Genomic DNA, 25,588 nt, shown 5'->3' with positions numbered 1-25,588 from the left:
GGGGAAAGGGTGCCATTTTCTTCTGTGGTGTAGTCACTGTAAACTGCCCATCCATAATTACTTCCAAATAACTCCCCACCATGTTTAACAAGATTAAACTCAGTTGGTCACCAAAATAAAGATATCAAAGTAGGAGCAGGACGTGCTTTAAAGGGCTTTGGTGGAAGAGGGAGCACTGAAGAAAGTACTGGAATGAAAATGACCAAAATTTATTATACACATATATGAAATTGTGGAAGAATTTTAAGAAGAGAGACTAACTCTCTTAAGAAGCAAAACTGTTAGTAATATAGTTAGTTTGTAACAAAATGGTGTTCTTCAATTTGATACAGGTTTCTAATACAACAAAACCTAGGAATTCACTCAACACTCCTGAAGCTGAGTATAGCATGGGACAGAGACTGTCCACCAGGTAACTGCAGTGATGTGCACTTAGTTTACTTAAATTACGTATGGAGAGATAGCTAAGCTTAAATTAGCAAGGAAATAGGAACAGCACATCCTGTGAACAAGCAACTCTTTTATGTTCTGTATTTTACGTCATGTATTCCCAAAGAGGAATGGCATTGAGAACGGACCCCTTGGGCTCTCTTTAGTTCTGGGATCTCACAGAGTAGGAATCCACCACCACATGGCAGCTATAGCAGCCGTGTGAATATGAAGGACCCCAATCCCAATAACATGTCTTTGTGCTTGGGCATGACCCAAATAAAGACCTTACGTAGAGCCCAGAGATGATCATTGAAATGCCATAGTGCCAGCCATGCTAAGCTTTAGACAATTCTCACTTGGGTCCCTGGTACTGAATTCACAAACTGTGCATCTGGAAATAACATTTTTTTCCTTGTTGCCATCTGTTCTATTCTAAGAACAAACACATTGCTAAAACATCCACAAGTATTCTTCACATAAGCTATTGGCATACATTCAGATTCTTTAAGACCAACTAGAAAAAACATTTTTGTTTTTCAAATGCTATTTCTTCCTATAGCTAGTAGAATTTTGAACATGATTTTAATTAACTAAAAGGTTCATAATTCTATTCATACATATGTTATGATGTGGTATTTTATATGGTTTTAAACATCTTCATTTTAATGTTCTCATGTGGTAAAGGAAAAAGTGTATGTGCCTTAGAAATGACAGTTTTCATTTTTAGAGAAAAATCTGTTCTAGGTTCCATGTTGATTTAGAAGTATGTCACTTTCTTATTTTGGGTTACTTTATGTCTGACAGAAAGTTAACATAAAATCATCCTATTAGGAAGACTAACATAATGAGAAATTGTAGTTTCTATAGTGATCTATGGACAACACCATTACCCAATTATCAGCTAGACACTTCTATAAAAGCTTTTGAGTAATGTGGAGAAGTTAAGTAAATAAGTTAAAAAATGGGGGTCTAGAGAGGTGGCTTAGCAGCTAAGAGCACTGGCTACTCTTCCAGAAAACACAGGTTCATTTCTCAGGACCAATATTGTGGTTCATAACTATATATAACTCCAGTTCCAGGGGATCTAATGCCATTTCTAGACTCTGTGGACATCATGCTTGTACATGGTACACAGCCATACATATATAATAAAATAATAAAAGTCTAAACATATAAATAGCATATACTTTAAAACTCAGAACTCTATTGTAAATCCTACTATAAAAATCCATAGATATATGTGTGCAAATACAAGTTTAAATTGAACTATGATTGTTTAAATATGGTTTGTTGTTGCTACCAATTCATCCAAACACTGCAGTTGAGCAAGAGTAAGTGTAACTCTCATGCCTGACGTTATGCCTACCAATAATTTGCTCTAAACCTTTACTGTAAGCACTTCTGCTTCCAGAACCCTCTAGGTCCTAACTTATCTTCATAAGAAGAATGTACATTGAAATTCAAAGCCCATTTTAAGCTCTCCTTTCTCATGAAGTTCATGCTATGAATAGCCAGCAGGCCACAGGAAGACTAGGACATAGTTTTGCTGTGTAGAAACGTGTGGTTTTGAGAGCGATGTGTGGTCAGCATAAGTCAGGCACACATGGTCATTTTTGGACAACCCTTCCCTGGCTGCTTCCGGGGGCTGCTCCATCATTATGCCTTAGGCTGTGAATACATCATATTATTCAACTAAGTACACTGGTTAAAAGGTAAGTCTGCAGCTGAAACTGTAGTGTTTCCCAGTCCTTAAAGGAGCCTTAGTAATCCCTCCTCCTCCATTGATCTGAACTACTAGAACTGACAGCTAATACAAAAGTATGTGTGTGTGTGCCTAGTGCCTGAGAGGCCCAAAGGCAAGCACTCTGCCAACTGCACTATATTCTAAGCACTAGCATTCACTGAAGAGAAGTTTTCACAAGCATGCAAGGCTCACTCTGCTAAAACGAATCTCTGAGTCTGTTTTCATACACGTGCTTGCGAGCACACACACACACACACACACACACACACACACACACACACACACACACACACACGAGAGAGAGAGAGAGAGAGAGAGAGAGAGAGAGAGAGAGAGAGAGAGAAAGAGAGATGGATTAGATCTTGGTTCATATTAAAGATTTCCGTAGGGCCTGAGATAACGCAGCCATTAGGAGCATGCGCTCCTCTTGTCAAGGATGCAAGCTCATTTACTAGCACCAAGTAGCCGCCCAAAGCCATCTGTGATGTGGGTTCCAACACCCTCCTTTGGGCCTCTCAGGCATTAGGCACACACATGATACACATACATATATGCAGGAAAAACATATAAACATAAAATGAATATTTTTAAAAGACTTCAATTTCTGAAACCCAAAATAGTTTTACTGCCAATTGGAAAAAAGCAAATTTTCCTTTTTTAGGTTTGGATGCTTTGTTTGCAGTGTGGACCTCTTCCAAAAATTCATTTCTTATTTTTAATTCTGTATTACAGGGCCATTACAGTTTTAGATCATAAACAATTTTATGTTTGCTCATATCCAGAGGCTTAGAAATTAACCACCACACCAAAACAAACTTACAGAAATAAACCAAAACTAATTCCAAGAATCATATTTATAGTTGTGTAAAAATGTTCCTCATGTATATTATCTGCTTGCTATATTTGTATTTGGTTTTATATTTTATTATGTTATAATTATTTTTACTTTATTTGTGTTTATTACTGAATGTAGCAAATAAAAAATTGAAGCTTCTCAGTAATTGGTTTTTATTTGACTAATTTATCAACCAATTTTCACTCTCTGTTTTCAAACGACATGATTTGTTTTAATGCTGGACCTGCTAATATATAAGTATCTGTAGTTATGAATAATCAAGATGAGGACGTAAAGATCCATGACCCTCATGTGTTTATGCTTAGAATGTTCTTGTATGTTATTTCAGATGACAAACAGTAAAGGCATTTCCAATGCATTTTTCAGATGTTAGAGTAGCTGCAGAGAGAAATAGACGGACTTAGGTACTGCCATGCAAATTCCTTTCCCCTGTAGCTCATTCCCTAAGGCAGGTTAGCTCTTTAGTACATCATAGAGTTTACTTTCAAAAGACCTTTTTTTCTTCATTTAATAGTTATTCCTTAGCTGGGTAGTGGAGGCACACACCTTTAATCCCAGCAATTAGGAGGTAGAAGCAGGAGGCTCTCTGAGTACAAGGACACCCTGGTGTACAGAGAAAGTCCCAGGACAGCTAGGACTGTATGCAGAAACCTTGTCTCAAAACAATCGAAAGAGTTAATAATTAAAGTATTTGCTATGTGCCAAGTATATTTTCTTAGAGCAGGGAAAGATGAGATTCCCGAGCACAGAGAACAACCTGTGGTTCAAGACCATTCAGGACTTTGGAGTGTCTGGGGTACAAACAGCCAGCTAGAGAGTGGAGCTGACCACTTGGGTCCCACAGTCCCTGGAAAGAGCAGTGGATTTAGTCCAACTGGCATGGCCTTGGCCTCACAGAGGGGTTCAGTCTGACAGGGTTTCGCAGGATACTCCAGCTGCTGTGCTCTGGATAGACAGGGACTCAGGAAATGGGAGAGAAGGTAGGAGACCAGAATCCAGGCAGATGATAAATGCCAATACCACCATGGTTGCAGTTAAGGAAGTGAAGAATATTAGTTCTGCTGGAGAGGTCTCTCAGTGGTTAGAGCACTGGCTACTCTTCCAGAGGTCCTGAATTCAATTCCCAACAATCACATGGTGGCTCACAACCATCTATAATGGGATCTGATGCCCTCTTCTGGTGTGTCTGAAGACAGCGACAGTGTGCTCACATACATAAAATAAATAAATAGATTTTAAAAATGGCTCTTGATATATTATGAAGGGTAGAACCTACTGGCTTGGGGGTTGGGGTTTTCAGTGGTATCTAGAATGATTCTAATGTTCTTATTTTGTTTACTTGAAAGGATGAATTTCTTTAAAAAAACAGATTTTGGAATAGAAAGAATAGACTTGACTATTGGATTTCACAGTGTATAGGCCATTGATGACCCTGATGAACAATTTTTGTGGCTCAAAGGAGGCAAGGACTAGGAGCCAGCCTCCCTTATAATGGAACCTGTGCTTTCTGTAAGTCTCCAGCAGCATAATGGAACCTGTGTGCTGTCCAAATCAAGCAGAAGCACAGGGGTTTTATGCCCCGATCCACACTTGATCTTTCTTCTATACCTGAAATTGATAGGGGGAAATGAATAATGATTCTAAACCTCTAGTAGGAAAATCCTTTATTTTAAAAAATTGAGTGATTACTGCTTTCACCAAAGTGTTTCAATTTGGTGACAAATTAACTATAAAGCTTATAGTACCTAAGACTCTAGAATTCCTTCTGCTTGAAACAGTAACAAAAAGAGAGGGAAGTGCAGACATTTGTGATTTTTTTTTTAAGTAAAATTTTTTAGTTTAGAAGTAGTTTACAGTGGTTTGACTGAGAATGACCCCCATAGGCTCCTGTGTTTGAATACTTCCTCATAGAACTGTGTAGGAAGGATTGGGGGTGTGGCCTTGTTGGAAGAAGTGTGTCACTCGGGGCGGGCTGGGAGGTTTCAAAAGTCCATACGCTCTCCTCGTCATTACTGTGTCTCAAGATGACAGTGTTCGGCTGCCGTGCCTGCTGCTGTGCCTCCTGCAATGCCTCCTGCCATGTCCTCTCCACGATGGGTATGACCTCTAATCTTCTATAACCACGAGCCTCAAATTCAAGGTTCTTCTTATCAGTTCCCTTGATCATGGTATCTTATGGCAGTAGAAAAGCATCTAAGACATAGCTTATACAACTTATGGACACTATTCTAGGACCTAGTATTTTTGTATTATCATCATTCAAGACATTTTTTAAGTGTTCAAAGCTAATTTTCAAGTTCAAAAAACCTTTCTGGTGATTATTATTATTTATACCAAACCCTGAAAAAATACATATGATATTAGTTTGTTAAATACATATTGTAATTAAAAGTACTTTGCCACAATTTTCCATTTAAATTTCATGAGAAAATTATGATAAGTTTGAGGTAAGAAAACTGGTAAATTTCCAAAATCTGCTCAATCTAATACATCTAACTGAGGGTCAGGATCAGGCTAAAATGCAGGGTATGGCCATGAGAAAAGTAAATACACCTCCCCTGAGGTGACAAAACCTAGAAGTTGGTCTGGTATGTGACAAAAACAGGCAACTCTGCACACTAATTCCAGTCAGCTTCACAGTGGCAGCTTCCCCGGTGCTTTCCTTGTTCTCCGCTCGAAAAAGAGTTTTTACAAGTTAATTATGTGGGCATATGAGCATGCGAATCTAAGTGTCTGTAGGCCCCAGGATTCTCTAGAGCTGAAACTGTGAGCTGCCTATGTGAGTGGCATTGCTTCTCGGAACCAAACTCCACCCGATGGGCCATCCCACCAGCCCCACATTCAGAGTCCCTGTAATCCAAAGTCTAACTTGCCTCTGGTGCTTCCACTCTGACTGGCAAGCCCTGTATCACAAGGTGTGTGTGCCCCTGACTGCTGGGGAAGGCGAGGTGCGAGGCAGTGAGCCGAGCCCTTCTCCAGAAAAGATTGTGCTGTTGTAGTTAAGCTCTGGTCTTCTTTAGGACAGTAGCTTTGTAGGGGAGAAAACCAGCATCATCTCACGAGATGTGTTTCCTTCTCTGAAATATAAAAAATGGTAGAAGAAATTACTTACCTTCCTGATCTGGTCCAATGTGGGAAATTCTGTCTACTGCCGAGAAGGTGTTTCTCCTGTACAAGGTGGAAGTCAATTTGTGTACCTGGGAGCACTCTGAAGTGCTTCTTTCAGGTACTACTGCAATTTTAAACTAGATCTATGAGTAGCCAGCGTTCTCAGAAAATGTTGCTGCTGAGCTAGCTAGAACTAAAGTATAAATTTTACACATGACCTACTGTAGCATGAAGTTAAATGGTCTAATTGCATCAGGCCGTTTGAGGAAGTTTCATTAGAAAAAGTAATGAGTACTGAATTGAGCTGTAGTCTTGGCCTACAGTTATCTTATATACCTTTACTTTATGGGATTTGTTCCTAATAAAGCATTTAATCTGGGTATGGTTTGCTCTGTTTTGTTTTTTAGTTTTACAAGTATTCAGAGTTAAAGAGACTTCAATCTTTTAAAGTGTCAGTTCTGTTAAAAGATTGAGTCTTACTACTTTTTATATTAACACGAGTTTAAAGGGGGAGGTCAATTGTATATTGAAAATGTTTCTAGTAATTTTACACACATGTCTACTGGATTTTAACTTCTGTTTTTGTCAACTAGATACAAACTACCGTCACCTGGGAAGAAGGAGTCTTATGAGGAATTGCTTTCATTAGGTTGGTCTGTAGGCAAGTCTGTGGGGGCATTTCTTTGATTAGTAATTGATATGGGAGCCCCCATTTGAGGGTCAATTTCACCATAGTCAATCCCCTCTCTAGGAAGTGTTGTATAGGGGAGGTAACTGCTCAGGCCAGGGGAGAAAGCTAGTAAGCTGCATTTCCCATGGTCTTTGTGTCAGACTTTGCCTCCGGAATTCTGCCTTGGCTTCCCTCGGTGATGGGCTGCAATCTCTAAGCCAAATAAATCTTTTCTTCTCCAAGTTGGTTCTGATCAGTGATGGGAAACAAGCTAAAACAGGAATAAAGGAGGCTTGTCCTGGTGTTCTTTCTGCTATGTGACTTTAAAATATGATGTAACAAAATTGCAGAGAAAACATACTAACATGGCTATTTTAATGCATGTGAGTAGTCCACAAACACACAGCTTCTGAGACATTTCTTCAGAGTAATAGCCTTTTTTTGCCACCTTTGTGTTTTCTCTTTCAGCATTCCTATATAAAGTTACTTCTTTTAGGAACATTTGTTGCAGTAAATATTAAATAATAAAAATAATGGCTTATCTCTTTATCAGCCCTGTGGTCTCACTCCGAGGGCCTGGTTCTACTATGGAGCCCCGCACGCCTCTGTTGCCCGGTCCAAGCTGCCACCCAGGTATCACTCTGTTCGCACAACTCCCTTTCCTTGTCGGTTTTCCTCCACCTTCCCTATTGCCTTCGTCCTAGGGTGTTTCTCTACCCCAAAATCCCACACAAACACAACTCTATAGCCCGATAGCTTTTCATACAGGTTTATGTATTCAATTCTCAATCCACAAACCCTCTACACAACAAGATTACATCAAATAGACAAAGATACAAATTGCCCTTCTATATAAGATATTAGACCTGTAAAATCCTCAATGTTCATAGCTATCTAAGGCCGATCAATGTCACCTGGATGTAGCTCATCTTTATGGATGTTCCATCTTGGAACTCCTCTTCCGTTCTCCTCCCTCCTCTGACCTCTCTGATCCTCTCTCCCCACCTCCCTTACCCCACCCAGATACTGGCTTTCCTTTATTTTTCTAATTAAAATGGGAAGGTTCAGATAAGTCACCTCATGAGTATGTGACTAGGCAGTCCTTCTTGGAGAAGTGGAATTAACATTAAAATATGAACAGCTTCAGGACAATCTACAAACGTGTATTTCATTCAGTGTTGAGGGAGGGAGTCAGGATGGCACATGGGACTGACATACTTGACAAAGTTCTTTAAAAATCTAGATGTGTAAAGGAGGCTCTCTACTGCTTTTCTTTTGAGAATTATTCTTTGATGGTTTGGGGCCAATGCTTTAAAAAATCCTCCTAGCCTACAGTGCTGAGACTTATATGAGAAATAACTGTTAATTTCTCACAGTTATCATCAGAATGGCCAGAACACCTGGCCTCATCCTAAACTGTTTATCAGGGAGTCCAGCATCTCCCAAAGAAACACAGTTCCCTGCCATCCTCTGAATACCAGATCCACATACGTGGTCAGAGGTGGGGGATGAAAAGTTGAATGCATAAGAGTTCTCTGTGTATACTGAAAACCAGACCCTCTATGTATACTAAGAACCGATGACATGCTTTCTCAGACAATTCCCTAAAAGCTCAGAAAACTTGTACAAATGGTTATGAGCTGTTTTTATAAGGTATCTATAAAACAAAGGACTTTTATATGTTATAAACTAGAGCACTCTGCCTCTTTCCTTCTAAGAACTGGCTTCAGTACTTTGTAAACCAAAGTAACCCACACTACATTTGGGGGCTGTAGGAATGAAACAGGAAGGAATTTTAGTCATATTTCTCTCTGACCAGATTTACCACATTTCATTATTTTTCTGCCACCATTGTTTTGCATTCCCTAAGGAAATAGCAAGATGAAACCAAGATCAACACAAAGTAGGATATTTGATAACCCAGGCTGCACATGCCCAATCAGGTCACACAATGATCAAATTTAGCTCTCATTAACCTGATTTCAAGTGCAGCTCTATTCTGAGGGATGATGAGAAACAGAATGTTTGTTCCACATTATCATAAAACATTTTCATCAGAGCATACAGCTTTTCCTTTCTCTGCCTGATGGGAACATCAGCATGACACAGGCATGCTCTCCTTTCAGATATCGCTGGAGAGTCCATCTGAGTGAGTTTTATGTGGCTAAGGAAACATTAACCAGCATTCCTTCCTGCACATGCACACAGGCATGCTTACCACCCTAGCCGTCCTGCCTGGGAAGAAAGGCGCAGTGACCTCCTGATGCTGGGAACTGTAAAGTCTTTGACAGGTTGCCTCATTCTTTATGGTACCTTTGTCAGAAAGAGGCCTCAGAGTGCAGATAAGGTGTTGCAGTCCAGAGGGGAAAGTCTGAGACACTTGAAGTTGGTTCTCTAACAAGGCTGTGTAATTTCCTTGGGAAAGTGATGGGAATCGGGGGATCAGAAATGAGGATTTCCAAATCAAACCTGTTTTGATTAAGCAGTTTTCTTGGAAGCCTGTAGATATGCCACATGACTTTCAGCGTCTCTCCAAGCTGCCTGCCATGTGCTGTGTAGCAGAATGCTAGAGCAGAAAGTGGTCTTACCCCACAGTAACCCAGCCCCCATAACTTACAAGGAAGGAACTGAGGTGTGGAATTCCATGGTAACTGTGAAAATAGATAACACTCCTTTAGAGCCTCATTCTGCTCCCTTAAAAACCTAACCTTTTTTGTTGTGAAAAATATCAAAGACTTAAAGAAGTTGTATATGTATATACTTTTATGTATATATTATGCAAAGAACAATATTTGTTACAATTTAGCAGAGGATAGTGAGTGATAATGAGAAATAAATATGAACACATTAGGAGTAATAACTGAACCTGCCCTTTTCTAATTACACCAGCTTCTGGAGAGTGGTCATTCAGATCCAGTCGACAGTGGAATAGTTAGGTCCCAGGTGCTACGGTCCCACGGTCACCACAGCCATCTTGCAACACTAGTTGGTCATAATGCCAACTTCAGTCCAACCGTGAAGAACAGTAAAGGCAGCAGCTGATGGAAATGCAGTGAAGATATCAGAACGTCTGTCTGCACAGGACATGACTACTGCTCACATCAACCCACAACTGCTATGGTTACCCCAGAAGATGAAGCCCACCAAAATGTCAGCATGGGTGGGAAGGAGCCCTTAAGGCCCCACCCCTTCTGGAGGAAATATTGGTAGTTAATGGCTGCTGAAGAAGGGACAGTCACTCTTTTAGAGAAGTGGCTGCTCATAGGTTTCTCATAGCCTAGTAAGTGGTCACACAGCCCTAACTGTGAGTAATTAGTAACAATAAGACCTGAGGTTGGGAGAGGGAGGTGGGGGCAGTAAGGGCTGAGGGGAGGTATGTGTGGACACTATTATTGATACACATAGATACCATATGAAACGTTGGAAAACCAAAGGCATTTTATTTTAATATTTTAAAATCCTGGAGTCTGTAGCTTAAGTTCCTGTAAATCCTTAAAACACCCAAACTTAAGGAATTGCATTACATTTTAAAAGTAGAAACATTGTAATTGTTTACCTCTGAGAATGTCACAGCTTGAAAGAAGAGGTGGGGTTGGGGAGCAGCTGTTGAGCAAGTGTAGCAGTCATTTGGTAGTTGGCAACAATTCTAACATAAAACAGCTTGGAAGCCCTCTTTCAAGTGCACTTCTTTGGGTACTAAAACCATGGTCTCTACCACTTAGCTGGGAATTCATAGCCACTGTGTCCCACGTCTGAAACATCACATTTACGTCTCTGTTGACATCTTGGAGTGCTCTGTGGCAGTGATTACCCTGTGTTGCTCTCCATCTGGCTGCAGCTTTGACTCCCACAGTCCTCATTTAGCCTCAGCCTAATGAGACCAAATATCATTCCACTCATAATATCTCTGATGACTATAGGAATTTCCATGTGTGTGACGTGGCCAAGCCAGAACAATGACAGTGTGCTATCTCTCTACGGTAATATCTTTTACTCCATGTGAATGAACCGTTGGCACAGCTCCTATGTAACTAGCCACCAGGTTTTCCCTGGTACAGCCGAAATCCCATGAGATGCTTTTTACAAGTTTTCTAAAATAAGGTCACTTATAAATGTCACTGTTTACCATAAATGTGATTCAGGGTTCTTACTTTTTAACAACATCATGTTTGGGAAGTTAGTTTCTTCTAGCTTTCTGTCACACAATCAATCTTTCATATCCTCAAGGTGGACACGGGAGACTTCTCTCTCTGTGTGTGTGTGGTGAAAGGGTTGAAGCTAATGGATAACTTTGTCTAAAATGATTACATGGGAGGAAATCCACAGTGAATATATTTGAAGGACATGGTGAGGGGGTGGAGATAGATGGGGCCATCAAGGCCTGTGTTGAACCAACAAAGGGTCTCAATATAATGTTAGCCATGCCGAGGTTCAGAGCTCATGGGCTGCATCTTCAGCCCACTGCCCCCTAACAGTTACAGAGCTACAGGGTTGCAAAGCTATGATTTCTATAGCCTAGAGTTCCTAAACGTGGCTGTCCTGGAGGACCCAGGGTCATGGGAAAAAGACTGACAGACGGTTTGATGAAGGACAACGCAGCATAAATGATGTCACAGGCACTTAGAAAACAGAGCTGCCCTCTGGGGTATAGTTAGAGAAGACTTCTGTGAGCAGATCTGAGAGAACTCCTGAGCGATGGACAGGGGAGACAAAAAAAAAAAAAAAAAAAAAAAAAAAAGACATTTGCCAATGAAGATGTATAGTGTCCCAGGGATTCCCACCATAGTGGGAAACCAACTCGGACAGAAGGGAGGAATGTGGAAACAGCCGACATGTTAAGAACTTACGCTGTGCTGGGCCAAACCATAGGATGGGGCCTTCCCAAACTAATGATTTCATTTTACACATCTGCTGCCCTTCCTCGATCCCCAGGCTGAGAGAGAGGGAAGGGGAAAGAAAACAAAGGCAGATGTTTTCCAGCAATGGGATCCAACAGCAGGTCCCCAGATACCTCTACTGTCCCTTACTCTCAAGCATTTGAACGTTGGCTTATTACGCAATCATGAATTTCAGGAAAGAATGAACTCAAGTATATATAATCCGGAGAGCTCTAAACAGAGACTTTACTGAGACCCAGAGGAGGGGGCAGGACCCTGAGATTGTAATGAGCTACACGGCTGATGTTTCCGTCCTGTGGCTGGAGCACTATTAGTTGCCTAAAGACAGAGGCAGGTTGGAGCCTGTTCCAGCCGTGTCCAGGTGTGTACTGGCAGACTTCTAATCCTAGGAACAGCAGCACTGATGGTGGTAAGGACAATGCATGTAACTTTGTTCACTACCAAAGCCTCCACCCAAAACCCCTATGTTCCCCTCATCTGTCGTGATGACTGCTTGGCTTTGGAACATCGGAATGGGTCATAAATCACCTCTGATTGAAACCAAATTTTACTTGGCCAAAGAAGTAAATGTGAGATTTTTGCCTTCGGAGCTATTTAGACAGAGGGCTAGCTGTCTGCACACGTTACAAAAGCCATTCGAGAACAGCTTTCTGGGAAGGTTTAATGCAAACAGAGTGGAACTCTCAGTTTATACCCTGGGTCTAGACCCAATACAGATAATGCTGCTTTCAGATGCTGTTCAACACAAGGTTTGGGAAATTGGGAGTCAAGTTCCAGGAAAATAACTGCAAGTATTTTTTTCATAGTGTCTGCACTCAGCATTCTGTTTATTTGGGAAGAGAAAGATTAGAAATAGTAGCCCTTCTCTTTAGGAAGCCAGTTGGGTGGCAGATTGTTAACTTGTTGTTTTATATATAGACACACACACACACACACACACACACACACACACACACACAATGTTGTCCAGTTTGGTCCCTTTTCCACTGATTGGCAGACTCTAAGTCCCTAAGTTTGTAGAGAGTTTCATCTGCGTTCTTTGAGACTCATGATAAGATGCATATCTTCGGTTTAAGTCTCTACCTTTTCTCCCATTACAATTTGTTTTGGGGGCACTAGGGGGATTTTTGAATTGAATGTGTTGGGGAAATGGGGGGAGAGGTTATGTCTCTTCCCATTGCGATCCTTCCCTGGGACATTCTGGGTAGGGAGTCAGAAACTTTGCCACCTAGCAAAGTTGCTTCCCCTCCTGACAGATCCTGGCTAAGATCTTAATTTGGAGCCTTGACATACAGGTGACCAAGCAGCAATTTTTTTCTACCCACAATCCAGTGGGGTTTTGTACCCTGGCTTTAGGGAGGTCTGGCATTCTTCCTGGCTCAAGGTCCGTTATTCAGGACTAGAACATTTCAACCACATCCATTGGCCCATTCCAGTTGTCCCTTCTCATGTACCCACCCTCTTTCTCATGGCTCTGTTTCAGGACAGAAGGCATGAACTATGGGTGTGCCCTGTTCTTGCAGACACTGAGGACTCTCTAGGGGCTCTGTTGGTCTTCAGGAAAGCAGCAGATTCTTCCTCACCAATGGGAAACAAAGAGTATGACTCAGTCTTCCCCCAGTCATCCCTGGTAATAATGGGACTCATCCAGCTGCCTTTCAGAAACTCTCACACAGGGATCCCAGCCCATCTAGTTCCTTCCTTGCTCCAGGGTAGACTCAGTCCTCCGTGTTGCCTTGAAATCTCATGGGAGATACCAGAGTTTCTAACCTCTAGATTGCCAATAGGAACAGAAAAATCTAACTGGAGGTGGGCACTGGCCTCTCAGTGGACAGAGTAAGACAAACCACAACAACCACACCTGTCCTCTCTGGAATCAAGGTCGTCTCCTAAGGGACTCCGCACCCTCTTTAGTTTCTCTGCATGTTCTCATTACTCAGACTCCTCCTCTCCTAGGGAAGCAAACCTGAACCCACCTCAAAACTCTTGCCAGGAAATGGGCTGTCTGCAGCCCCTTGAGAAGTATAAATTAATCCCTGAGTGAGGAGAACGATCCGTTTTATTCCCTGGAGAGCTGTCCTAATACTAAGATCCTCAACTTTCTCTAACTTATTCTCAGAACTCAAGGCCTCTAGCAAGTAATGAAAAGCTTTACTCAGAAATCTAATGATCTCAGAGGAGAATCTCCAAAAGACATCCGGGACACCCATCTAAAAAGCTCAGCAGATCCCATGAGCTTTGTGATGCTCATAAACATCCAACTGCTCAAAACTTGAAACTCAGGTCCAACCCAGAAGACCTGGTTTTCAAAGGGACCCTGACTTTCAAGATGGAGAACAGACTTGGTGGAAGATGGCCATGTAGAGAAGCCAGGCTGTAGAAAGAGGACAACTTCCAAAATACTGTCATTAACTTTCTCAGAGAAGAGGGAGATATTTTATCTATAAACATGAATAAGATTATTTATCCAAAAAACAGGAATAAAAAGATTCTTGGTGGCTAAACAAACATTTAAAATATGTAGAAAAATTAGCAATGAGGGCAGAGGAGTTTGTGATCACGGAGCGATCGGTCAACAACCATCAGAGAAAGATGGAGGGTTTGCAGCGTGGTGTAGCCTGCGAATTCAGAAATCTGGTAGTTAATGACGATTCAGTTGCTTAGAAGTGGTTCAAAATAAGACAACATTCCTTCCTGCTTTCCCCATCAATGTTAGTAATTTCCATTCCTGAGACCGAAAAGAAAAGCAAGCCCAGCATCTCAGGATCTTGCTGCATAGTATCTGTGACTTTCTTTATAGACAAAATATATTGGGCATGTCAGCTGCAGACTACAGAGATGGGAAAGTTCCATAGTTCATGCTGAGTCCGGCCTTGTGTCCCCTTTTTCCCTATTTCCTTAAACAGTCAGGCCTATGCATCTTTCTTTCTTTCATTCTTTAATCATTCATTCATTCATTCATTCATTCATTATTTCTTCCTCTCCTCCTCGCCCTCCTCCTTTTTGTTTGTTTGTTGTTGTTTGAGACAGTGTTCCTAGTGTAACTGCTGGCTTCAGACTCACAGAGATCAACTTGCCTGTGCCTCCCGAGCACTGGGATTAAAGACCTCCCAGCTGTATCTTACTTTCTTATATGATTTGTTCATATAACATTTTAAACCTCACAGTTCATATGTTATAAAAGAAGACAATCACATTTCTTCCTGACTGTTACCACTTTCATATGCATTTTCCTCCCCGGTGTCAGATTCTGCTCTCTAGCAACATGTACAAGAATATCCCTGCTCCCCCGCACCCCACTCTCCATAGCTGCATCTTTCAGTATCGTTGTGATCACGCTCTACCAGTAGTTAGGATTTAGAGGTCGGCTTTGTAACCAGGCATCGCCTAGGGTTCCCTCAGATTCCCTCTGTAGATGTGTGGTAGTCTGGTCAGCACTCCACTGAAGACTACTCGAACCACAGCCCTCGTGGGCTGAGCCTTCTGGGCTGGAGGTCAAGCTCATGTGCTGAGTCTTATTTTCACTAGCTGCAGCCATGGGGCCACACTTACCCTCAGAAATACACTGCTTCCCACATCTGCCAATTATTTGCTGTGTAAATTATTTTAAATGTAATTTGGTCAAGGGAAAGATACGTTTTTGATATTGGCATCATCACATAAGACCACATGTCGCTATACTGTTCATCACAGTAGTTTAATTCTGAGAAAATTAAAAATGACTGAGAAAGACACCAAATATGGCGTAGACGGAAAAGAAGATATAGGAGAAGTCCAGAAACTAGAACAAAAAGAAAGCTGTGAAAAAGAACTGAGAAGGAGAAAAGTTGAGGGATCCTAAAATCTGAAGAAGTGAGAATTATTTTTAAGCAGAATTATTGACAGGAATGGTAAGGAATATTTGGGGAAGTGGGAGGACTTACTTATTTTTTCACAAAAGAATCTCACACTGTAAAAGTTTTCAGCATGTGAAGGTTCAGAACAGTGAAGAGCTTTGGGTTTTTGAACCCTACACATTTCCAGAAAGGAAACCAGGCGTGAAGCTGAGCCCATTGCAGAGCAAGAGCAAAGCTGTGGCAGCGCCGTCTTCCCTGCTAGGAGAGTGAAGGAGTGAAGTTAGATGTCTGTGCCCAGCCCTGGACCCCAGCAGGGAGTCAGACAAGCAAGGTCTGACAGGATTAATGTCCATGTTTCCTTTCCAGCAACAAGAACACATGCTTCTTCACAGAGGGCAGAGGGCACTCTCAGCCCGAGAGTCTCCGTACTTCCAACACTGCTCTTACACGACTTGCCATCTGTCACGAGTGGTCTTGTGTAGAAAAGGGGCTGAAATTGAGAGACAGAACACCAGGTGGTAGGTTTCTTTGCAAGCAGCACATCCCTGGGTTGGAAATCCATGAGATCCATCCCTGCAAGGTGAAGATGCTCAGCGCCTTCTTCACAGATGGGAGACCAGAGTGGCGCTGGTGTGTGGCAGATCAGTGTGTGTCCATGCCTGGAATCTTGTCCTCTCTGGTGGCCTATGCAGCCCGTCCTCATCTGGGAAGGATCCGGAGGCTTCAAGATGTTCAACTGCACGTTAACATAGTTGCTCACACAGATGGCTACACACACATTAATTCTTTCTCTTTTACTTATCAAATCCCATGCCCACCCCATTGGACTAGTTTACACTTAATTCTTTTCTTGTTCTAAGATATGATGCATGATACTGTATGTCATTTAACATGTGCTAATATTTTTTTCAGTGCTAGGGGCCAAGGCCCCTGTATGCCCTAGGTAAGCATGCTACCACAAAGCCCCACCCCAATCCTCACAGACAGGCTTATTAGAGGAATTACCATATGCTGACGTTTACACACAATTATACTTAAGAAACTGAATGTGCATAAACATAAAGAAGGAAATTACACATAACAGTTTTTTGAAACATTGCATCTTTCTGTTGAACAGTGAAATTTAACCAAATAAATCCACAAGGCAGATGATTACTTAGGTGTGTACACACATACATGCACACACACACACACACTCAATCCTCATAACATAAGTAAAAGCAACATAAAATTCCAATATTATAATAAAACTAAGTTTCAAATAACTCACTAAAACTTTGCAAGATACAACAAGAATATTTCATGCAATTTGGCTTCTTAAAATATTCTTGTCTAGGTGTTGTAGCTCACAAATTTAACAACACATTTAATAACAGCACTTGGGAGCCAGAGGCAGGCATATCTCTGAATTGTAGACCAGATAGAGCTGTATAGTGAGGTCCTGTCTCAAAGAAAATTCTGGGATGAGCCTGGAGAGATGGCTCAATGGTTAAGAGCACTGACTGCTTTTCCAGAGGTCTTGAGTTCAATTCCCAGCAACCACATGGTGGCTCACAACCATCTGTAATGGGATCTAATGACCTTTTCCGGTGTATCTGAAGACAGCTACAATGTACTCACATAAATACAATAAATGAATAAATCATAAAGAAGAAGGAAGGAAGCTAGTCCATTCTGGGGAATGGATCTTAAAGGAATACTGATGTTTGTATTTATTTGGAAACATGTGTGGCACAGTAAATGTGGGGATTTGTATGAGAAATGTCCTCATAGTTTCATGTATTTGAACACTTGATCCCCACTGGGTAGCACTGTCTGGGACATATAGAATTATGGGGCCTCTAAGTGGTGGACCCTATGGAAGAAGCAGGTCAGTGTGGACAGGCTAAAGGTTTGTAGCCTGGTCACTCCCCTTTTTCTTTCCTCATCCATCCCTCTCCTCCCTCTCCCTCTCTCTCCCTCTCCCCCTCCCTCTCTCCCTCTATCTCCCTCTCTCCCTTTTCTTCACCCCTCTCTCGCCCTCCCTCTCTCACTTTCTTGCGCTCTCCCTCTCGCTCCGCTCCCCTGCTCCCTGTGCATGGAAGGATAAGATCAGGCCCCTCTGCCGATGTGCTCTTCCTTGCCCTGATAGGCTGTGTCATCTCTTGAAATGGAGGCTAAAAACAAACCCTTTCCCCCATAACTGCTTTGTTTCCACGTAGTCTACTATAGCAACAAAAATGTAATATGTATAGTAAATGATTAAAGAGACTGATATATGGACAAACTTTAAAGATAAAAATGAGGGCATTTTAAAACAAATAATAGTTTTTGATCATAGTGATTGATGGCAAGAATGGTGCCAAACTGAGGTTGCTATAGTTACTGGGCATATATCCTTGCAGAAGAGCTTTTATACTAACAGCCCATGGTTCTGAACTCTTTTGGCTGTGACTATCATATGAAGAACCATTCCTTTGGACCCTCAATTTTACATTTGTGTCGGCACCATCCGGTTGACACAGAAAACTGCAAGGAAGCAGTTTTCATGAACTTCTTATAGTCAGTCCTGAGATAGGAAGCCATGAGACATGTGCTTACCAATACATTGGAGGTGGCATCCAGTGTGTGGGTTTGTCACTGTGACAGAGTAAGACAAGGGAAGCAGGGGGCATTGTGGAAGCAGGGCTGTGAAGCAGCTGGTCACACAGCACCCAGAGCCGGAAAGCAGAGAGAAACAAATGCAGATGCTCAGCTTGCTTTCTCCTTCATCCCATCTAGGCCCCCAGCCTGTGGTGCAGCCCACATTTAGAGCAAGTCTTCTCACCTCAATTAACCAAATATCCAACCTCTCATGGGCATGCCCAGAGGTTTTGTCTTGATCATGTCATGCTAACAATAAAAACTACAGCAGGTTATACCAAGAGCCATCTAGGAAAGGCTAAGGCTAGCAGGTGGCCTTCCTGAAGGTAGTCTACCATCTTTGCATGGCTTATGTTGGGTGAACTATGAGAGGCTTCATCTCAGCAGTGTCTTTGCTGTGGATATGCCTTTCCTGTCACTATTACATAGCCTAAGGATTCCTAGGCATTAGCCCACCCTATTGAGAAGATTTCCTGCAGATCAATATAAAGATGTACTTTGAATTAATGCTATTTAGATGAATCAATGATTTCAAACAATTTCTGATTTGATTCACATAATTTTAGGAAGGAAATTTCAAGATGGTTTTAGTTGTTTTGCTAGAAAGATGTAATAAAGTTATAATTGAGAATAGAAAGTGCCCACTTCTCATAATAATAAATAAAGGCTGAATAATAAGGAATACAAGGAGCTTTCATAATTGCACTACAAAGAGAGAAATAGACTTAGGACAAATATCAGGTTCAGGGATGAAGCCTTAGGTGTGCACCGCGATAAGGCAAGGCCATGTTAAAACTGTTGCTTTGAACTTATAATGAACATACAGAATGAAACACTGCTTTGAATTTTTATTGATATATTTCTCTAACTCCCCCTTTATGTAGCATTTTATCTATGAAGTAATTCTTTCTTACGTGGAGAGCTTTGTGTCTAAAAGTTATAAAAGGCTCATAACAATAAAGAAAGGTGGTGTGGCCATTTTTCATTCACCTGGTGTATGTGTATCATCTGTGTGAATGACTTCTTTCCTTTCCTTTCTATCTCATTCAAAAAGAGTTAATAAGCTCCAAGTCTCTGATGTGGCCAGCTGACTCACCAGGAAAAGGAACACTAGCAGGAAATCCTCTTCATAATTCCCCAGAGCTTATATAAGCATTAAGGTTTACGTTTTTTTGAGTGCTTGTTGAAGCGCAGAATGTTAACAAAGAATTCCGTTTTCCCAGCGCTTACTTAAGCACAGAGAGTTAGAAAGAAAAGAAACCAGTGTTTTTTAGCCACAGAATAAACCAGCAAAGTTAAGTTCCCAGAAGCCATCAGCTTCTAGCCCCCTGTACAGCTAGAGTTACAAGGCCAGAGATCACCAGTCTGTTGGCTTTCACCCAACTCTGTTCACCTCAGCTCCAAACCCCAAAAAGGCCAGGGTGAGCCCCTGGTGAGGTTATCTCTTTTGCAAAGAGTCTCAGATGCTTGTTGAAAGTGGCTTTGGGTTGGCAGAAACCAGAGGGCTGTTCATACTCCATATATTCCCAAGATCTACCCTGATAGTTAAAAGGATGTTAGGTCAGGTATAGACATTGGTGATGGTTGACTATTGAGTGTGCTAAAAATAGCACAACATCACTTGATTTTCTGTCTGCAACATTTCAACCCTCCACAATATGGAAGTTCTGATCACTACTCGGCCTGTAGGATTTCAACACATGTCTGGCTCTTCAAAGGGAACTATAGCTCACAGGCTCCTCTTCTTCCATGTGGCTCTACCCTTGGGGCCAACATATATCTTTTTTTGGCCAGGGTGGGTGGTGAAGTCCCTGCTATCCCCTTGGGAGTCCCAAATTTTTCACTGTCTTCAGAACAGCTGTTGGTACCGGTGCTGACCTTTAACCTTTTAAACCAGGGCTGCAGCCACTGAGCTTCCCTTAGCTGGAAGTAGCCTCATTCCCCACTCTTCAAGTGCACAGCAGAAAAATCTGACCAGACAGTCAACATGACCACTTAAGAGATAAGGTAAAACCCCACCCCTAACCCACGAGAAAACAAAGAGATGCTCTTCGGACAACATCGAGCCAGCTCTCTGGGCACACTCTCATGAAAAACTGTTACTCGCGTCTACTAAAAGCTTCCCGGGGAGCGTGGTCAGTACTTAGGGTTCCACTTCCTGTCTTAGGATTCCACTTCCTGTATTACGTTCTCGTGCTCCTCCATTGAAATGCCGGGGGATCATACCAGGGTCACAGCACAGCCCTTGGTATTCAACAATGTCAAATTCAATCTGTTATCTTTCTGGCACCTGCAAAAATTAGAAACCTAGAGGAAAAGATACTTAAGTACCCATGTCGTAAGCAGTATGTCACAGCCTTAGAAATGCTTTTAAGGAGGTCATTGTCACTCAGCATCTCATGAAGAAGGCATGGAAAACTTGTGTCATGTCAAAATTGAAGGTCACAGGATCATGCTTCGTATACAGGTGGCAAGCAGTTCTCACTACAGCCTGACGCCCCACAGACAGCCAAGAAAGGACCTGCTTCCCCCTGGAACTTTACTCTTAGTGTGGCCCCATCGCCCTCAGTAGTTTACACCGACCAGGAAATCCCAAGTTCTCTCACTCTCACCTCTGACTCTCAACTCGTAACGCAACAGTGGCGCCCGTTAGAAGAGCACATGGTTTTAGGCGAGGCAGTGAGACATGCGCAGTGAGACATGCGCAGTGAGCCATGCACAGGGACCACCAGTCCTTGGCTGAGCACTGCCCGAGGAGCCCAGGAGAGAAAGGCGATATGAGTAAGAGCCGTTCTTCGTTCCCTGCTGTGGAAAAGACAAGGGCACAGTTAACACCATGTGCTGGCCATCAGCTCCTGGCCATGTGGGTGGACACACAGGAGTTGAGATAGGGTGGGAGATGACATCCAAGTGGAACCATACACACCGCAACTGGTTCATTAGAAATGAAATCTGAAGGTTCATTTCCAAAGGTGCCTTGAGGCAGTGTAAATCTAGCTACAAATTAATGGAAAGTACCAGATGTCTGTTAATGGCTGCTTGTCTAGACCCAGCATTCACACTCCAAACTACCTACCCACATCCATGCCAACTACTAAGCTATTCTGCACACATGCACACACAAACACACACACACACACACACACACACACACACAGAGAGAGAGAGAGAGAGAGAGAGAGAGAGAGAGAGACAGAGAGAGAGACAGAGAGAGACAGAGAGAACGTTTAAAGTAGAAAATTAATTACTAGCAGCTAAGCTTGCCTGCAAGGTCGTGGATCTGATAAATTTTAAAATAAACAAGATGTAAACTGCAGAGAGGAACCCACACATGCATGTCTTTTGCTGAGAAAAAGGCAGACACAATGGGGAAAGAGAAGCCTTACACGGCTGCTGGGGACAGCACACCATGACAGGGACTGCCCACAGTGGTCAGGGTGGAGACATCCCAGTAGCCCACAGCAGCTCTTTGTAGAAAACAGTTGTTCCCATGTCTCCTAACCTTAGCCCTGGACAATGGCTGTACAGATTTCATTTGTGCACGGCTATTTTTCAGTTGGTCTTATTGTGCCTAAGTTTTCTATTATATCTGACTTTGCTATTTTTTTCCTCCTTCTGCTCTGTTGAATTCTGTGAAATTAGATGTTCCTTGATGTAATGATTCTTAAACAATTGGAAATTGAGGCACGGGGGCCCAGCACAGCACAGCACAGTCCTAATGGCCCAGGTGCTGTGTGTTCTCATCTTGGAAACAATGTAATAATTGCACAATGGTAGTTCCAGATCAATGCTCGACTTACAAGGAAAGTTTGAAGAAATTATTAGAAAATGAATTAGAGCCAACATTGGGACCCCAAGAAAGGAAAAAGTAATTGAAGTTGTGAAATAAGTTTTGAACAACATTTGAAATAAGTTTTGCACAACACTTGAGAGTGGTTCCTGGATAAGAAAGTATAGAATACATAACATTATATACTAGTAAAACTAAGTTGAAACACTGGGACTCTCAGGAGAGTCATTGTGTGCAATGTACAGGAACAGAAAGCAGCGGAACTACTGAGTTAGGGGTTGACTTGATTCTCTCTGGCCACGGCCTGGCAGCTTTGCCCATGTCATTTATCATTAGAGCCTCACAGGGAAATGCCAGTAGCTGACCTCGGAGCTCGGAGCGCTGAAGTATAGTAAGTTAAAAGTTAAAGTTTAAATAATGATAAGTTTGCAATTATTATTATTTTGGCCACAGGCCTGGGAATAGGGGAAGCTTTGGGGGAACAACTATAATTCTTAATTCTTTGTGGGATGTGGTTATTCTTTCAATTTGATTTGGCAATGATTACACAGTGTGTTTTTTCTCTATCTGCTTTTGGATTATCAACAAAAGTCTGGGGAAGAGAAAGGTGAGAGAGCATGAGAAGAGTGAGTGAGGAGAGAAAGTGACGTGTGTGTGAGGCGTGTGTGTGTGTGTGTGTGTGTGTGTGTGTGTGTGTGTGTAAGTGAAAGGGAACACAGAGGTGTGTAGGAGTGTGGGAGTTTGAAAAAAAAGAAGTGCACAGGAGAAAAGCGGAGTGTGCAAGAGAATGCAGAGTGTGTGCAGCCTCAAGCTGCAGGTGAGCGAGAGAGAAAGAGGAGAGAGAGAGAGAGAGAGAGAGAGAGAGAGAGAGAGAGAGAGAGAGAGAAAACGAGGACAGACAGAGAGAGGACAGAGAGAGAGAAAGAGGACAGAGAGAGAGAGAGAGAGAGAGAGAGAGAGAGAGAGGAGAGAGAGTGACTTTAAGCCTTGAAAAATTGCCTGTCAGTTTGAACCCCAAAAGTAGTCTGTGTTTATTTATTATGTACCTTCCAGATATCCCTGTTTCTAGTTGAAAACTCCGATCCTGTGTCTAGGCTGTGGAAGGATAAAAAATATAACCTAACCCTTCCAAGGACCCCAAGCTACCTCACTCTGGGGGAACCTTAACCCCCGCACCTAAGAAGCCCTAAATAACTCAAATTTCAGACCCTGCCCTCTACCAGTAAGTAGGTATAAGGTCACACTCCTTGCTGTCCTGGAGCCGCTTTCTGTATGAAACTGGGTGAAAGGGCATAAGACAGGCCCTTGGATACTGGAGCCGGGCCTAGTAAGATAACAGGAGATAAGCTGACTTAACCGCTTATCTGGCTTCTGAAAACTGCTTGCACCATAGAAACCACTCCCCTACCCAGTGACTTATCCGGAGTGCCATTGTCACCCCCACCCAGGAGACCATGCAAATACAGACCTCCAAGACTATAGGGAACTGATTGATCCATGGAGCTCGGGCTTAGGTAGTTTAACACGATTGGTCCCTGGAGCGCAGGCTTAGATGGTTTACAATGATTGGCCTAGAAAGCACAGGCTTAGATAATTTAAAATAATTGGTTCATGATTTGAAGGCTTTGCCATGATTGGTTTGAGATTCGCAGGCTTTGTTGTGAACCCTATAAAAGCTGCCCCGATCCTGCACTCAGGGTCCTCAGTCTTCTACCCCTGTGTGGTCTACGACTGTGGGCCCCAGTGCGCTTGGAATAAAAATCCTCTTGCAGTTTGCATCAAGACCACTTCTCATGAGTGATTTGGGGTGTCGCCTTTCCTGGGACAGAGCGTGGGGGGTCCTTGATTTGAGGATCTAACAGCTGGACCCCAAAACACAGCCTGTAAGATTGTCCGCTCCCACTTATTAAGAAGGGAAGAAAGGCCATGTGTTAGGATTTGTGAGCTGTTCCTTCGCTCAGTCTGCATGTTCACTATTCTTAGTGAACTAAGTGGACCATTCTTTGTTGACTGACACCCAACTTCACAAGGTCACAAAGTAACCTGTCTTGAGTTCCTGACTCTAAGTCTTCAGTGTTCATATTATAATGTAATAATGCCTTTATTGTAGAGAGACAATTGTTTCTCACAGCACCAGGGCATGATTCTCTGTATTGCTTCAGGGATGCTCTTGACCCTGGCATCCCAGTCCTGACAAGGCAGGCATTGCTGACAGAAGACTGCTCTAGGAAGCGCCACTAGGCTGGAGGTTTTCCTGAGTAAGTGACCATCGTGAAGAGGGTCATAGTCAGACACTGGCTGGGAATGGTGGCCCGTGTGTGACCCTCTACCTACCTCCTTCGTTACTGATAGTTCAGTCATCCCTGACTGTTGTAACAGAATACCTCAGGCTGGGGCTCAAAGAGTAACCTCTTATAGTGCTCAGTTTTACACGCTCAAAGTGGGTGGCTCCCTAGAAGGCTGCTCCTTCCTGTATCTGCACACGTCAGAGAAAACATCAGAGAACATTCGGAGGTCTTTCTTATAAGGGCACGAATCCCATCCAGGTAGGCCCCATCTTTGTGATCCAATCACCCCCAAAGCTTTGAATGCCACCATTTGGGGGAATGATTTCAGTATATGAGTTTGTAGGGCCACTAGCACTCAGTTTGTAACAGCAAGGTGACTGAACAAAATCACATAAGGAGAAAGGGAAATGTGTACGTTTGACAAGAATAGTACTAACTTAAAGCTTTGAAGCCATCACCTTGAAAACAGAGTGGTGTCCAAGAGCCCATGCTACAAAGTACAGTGCTCTTCTGCCTCCAGTGTAAAACACGTTCCCTATATAACCCATGTGTCTTTCAAGACACAGAGCATGGCTAAGCATTGCTGCTGGTCGAGGAAGAGCAGAAGGTTATCAACAACCCGGCCTATGGGCTGGAGAGAGGGCTCAGCGGCTGAGAGCGTTTGCTGCTCTTGCAAAGGACTGGTGATCAGATCCCAGCACTCTGTCAGGTGGCTCATGACTGCCTGCAGCAGCTCCAGAGGCTCAAACACTCTCTTTTGGCCTTCTCACGCATGTACACACACACACACACACACACACACACACACACACACACACACACACAGGCATAAACAAAAAACTAAATATTAAAAGAAAAACAACCCAGTCTAGAATTGAGGACACATTTCTATTGGTGAAGAGCTTGCTTTGCATGCAAAAGCCCTGGCTCACCTCAAATGACACATAAACTGGTTATAGTGGCAGGCAGAGTCTATAATCCCAGCACTTGAGTTACAGAGACAAAAGGGCCAAGGTGAACTCAACTGCATAACAAGTTTGTGCCATGCCAGGCATCCTGAGAGAGGGTAGTGTCAACCACATGCAGACACGATCTGAATGTGTGGTGGCATATTGGTGTCCTTCAAATCCACCTGTTCTGAACTGCCCTGTTTGCCTCAGAACCTACTCTGCCTCTCTGCTCGGCAGCACTTGGGGATTAATCAAGAAAGCCTGTCCCATCATTTGGGGTCCTTCTCATCCCTTTGTTGCAGAGGGTTCTGGAAGGTTTCTTATGCTTCAGAATCTAAGAGAAGAAGTACAAGGTGACCAGCATCCTCCAGCCACGGGAAGACGGGGCGGACAG

General features: G+C 42.7%; 1 protein-coding gene across 1 annotated transcript in view; it reads left to right on the top strand.

Annotated features, from left to right (window-relative positions):
* LOC308423435 (uncharacterized protein C18orf63) overlaps window positions 1-20,863 on the top strand; it is a gene marked incomplete at both ends in the record, with an annotated part of 56,167 nt that extends 35,304 nt beyond the window's left edge. Inside the window, 3 exons of the mRNA XM_080920126.1 lie at window positions 333-412; window positions 15,911-16,062; window positions 20,634-20,863. Coding sequence (XP_080776252.1) covers window positions 333-412; window positions 15,911-16,062; window positions 20,634-20,863 — 462 coding nt within the window. The remainder of the gene's footprint in view (window positions 1-332; window positions 413-15,910; window positions 16,063-20,633) is intronic.
* Window positions 20,864-25,588: the final 4,725 nt, after the last annotated feature.

This window comes from Micromys minutus (genome assembly GCF_963924665.1).
Source record: "Micromys minutus genome assembly, chromosome: 8".
In the NCBI taxonomy this organism is placed as follows: domain Eukaryota; kingdom Metazoa; phylum Chordata; class Mammalia; order Rodentia; family Muridae; genus Micromys; species Micromys minutus.
Note: the sequence above shows the minus strand (reverse complement) of the source record. Positions and strands in the feature narration are given on the sequence as shown.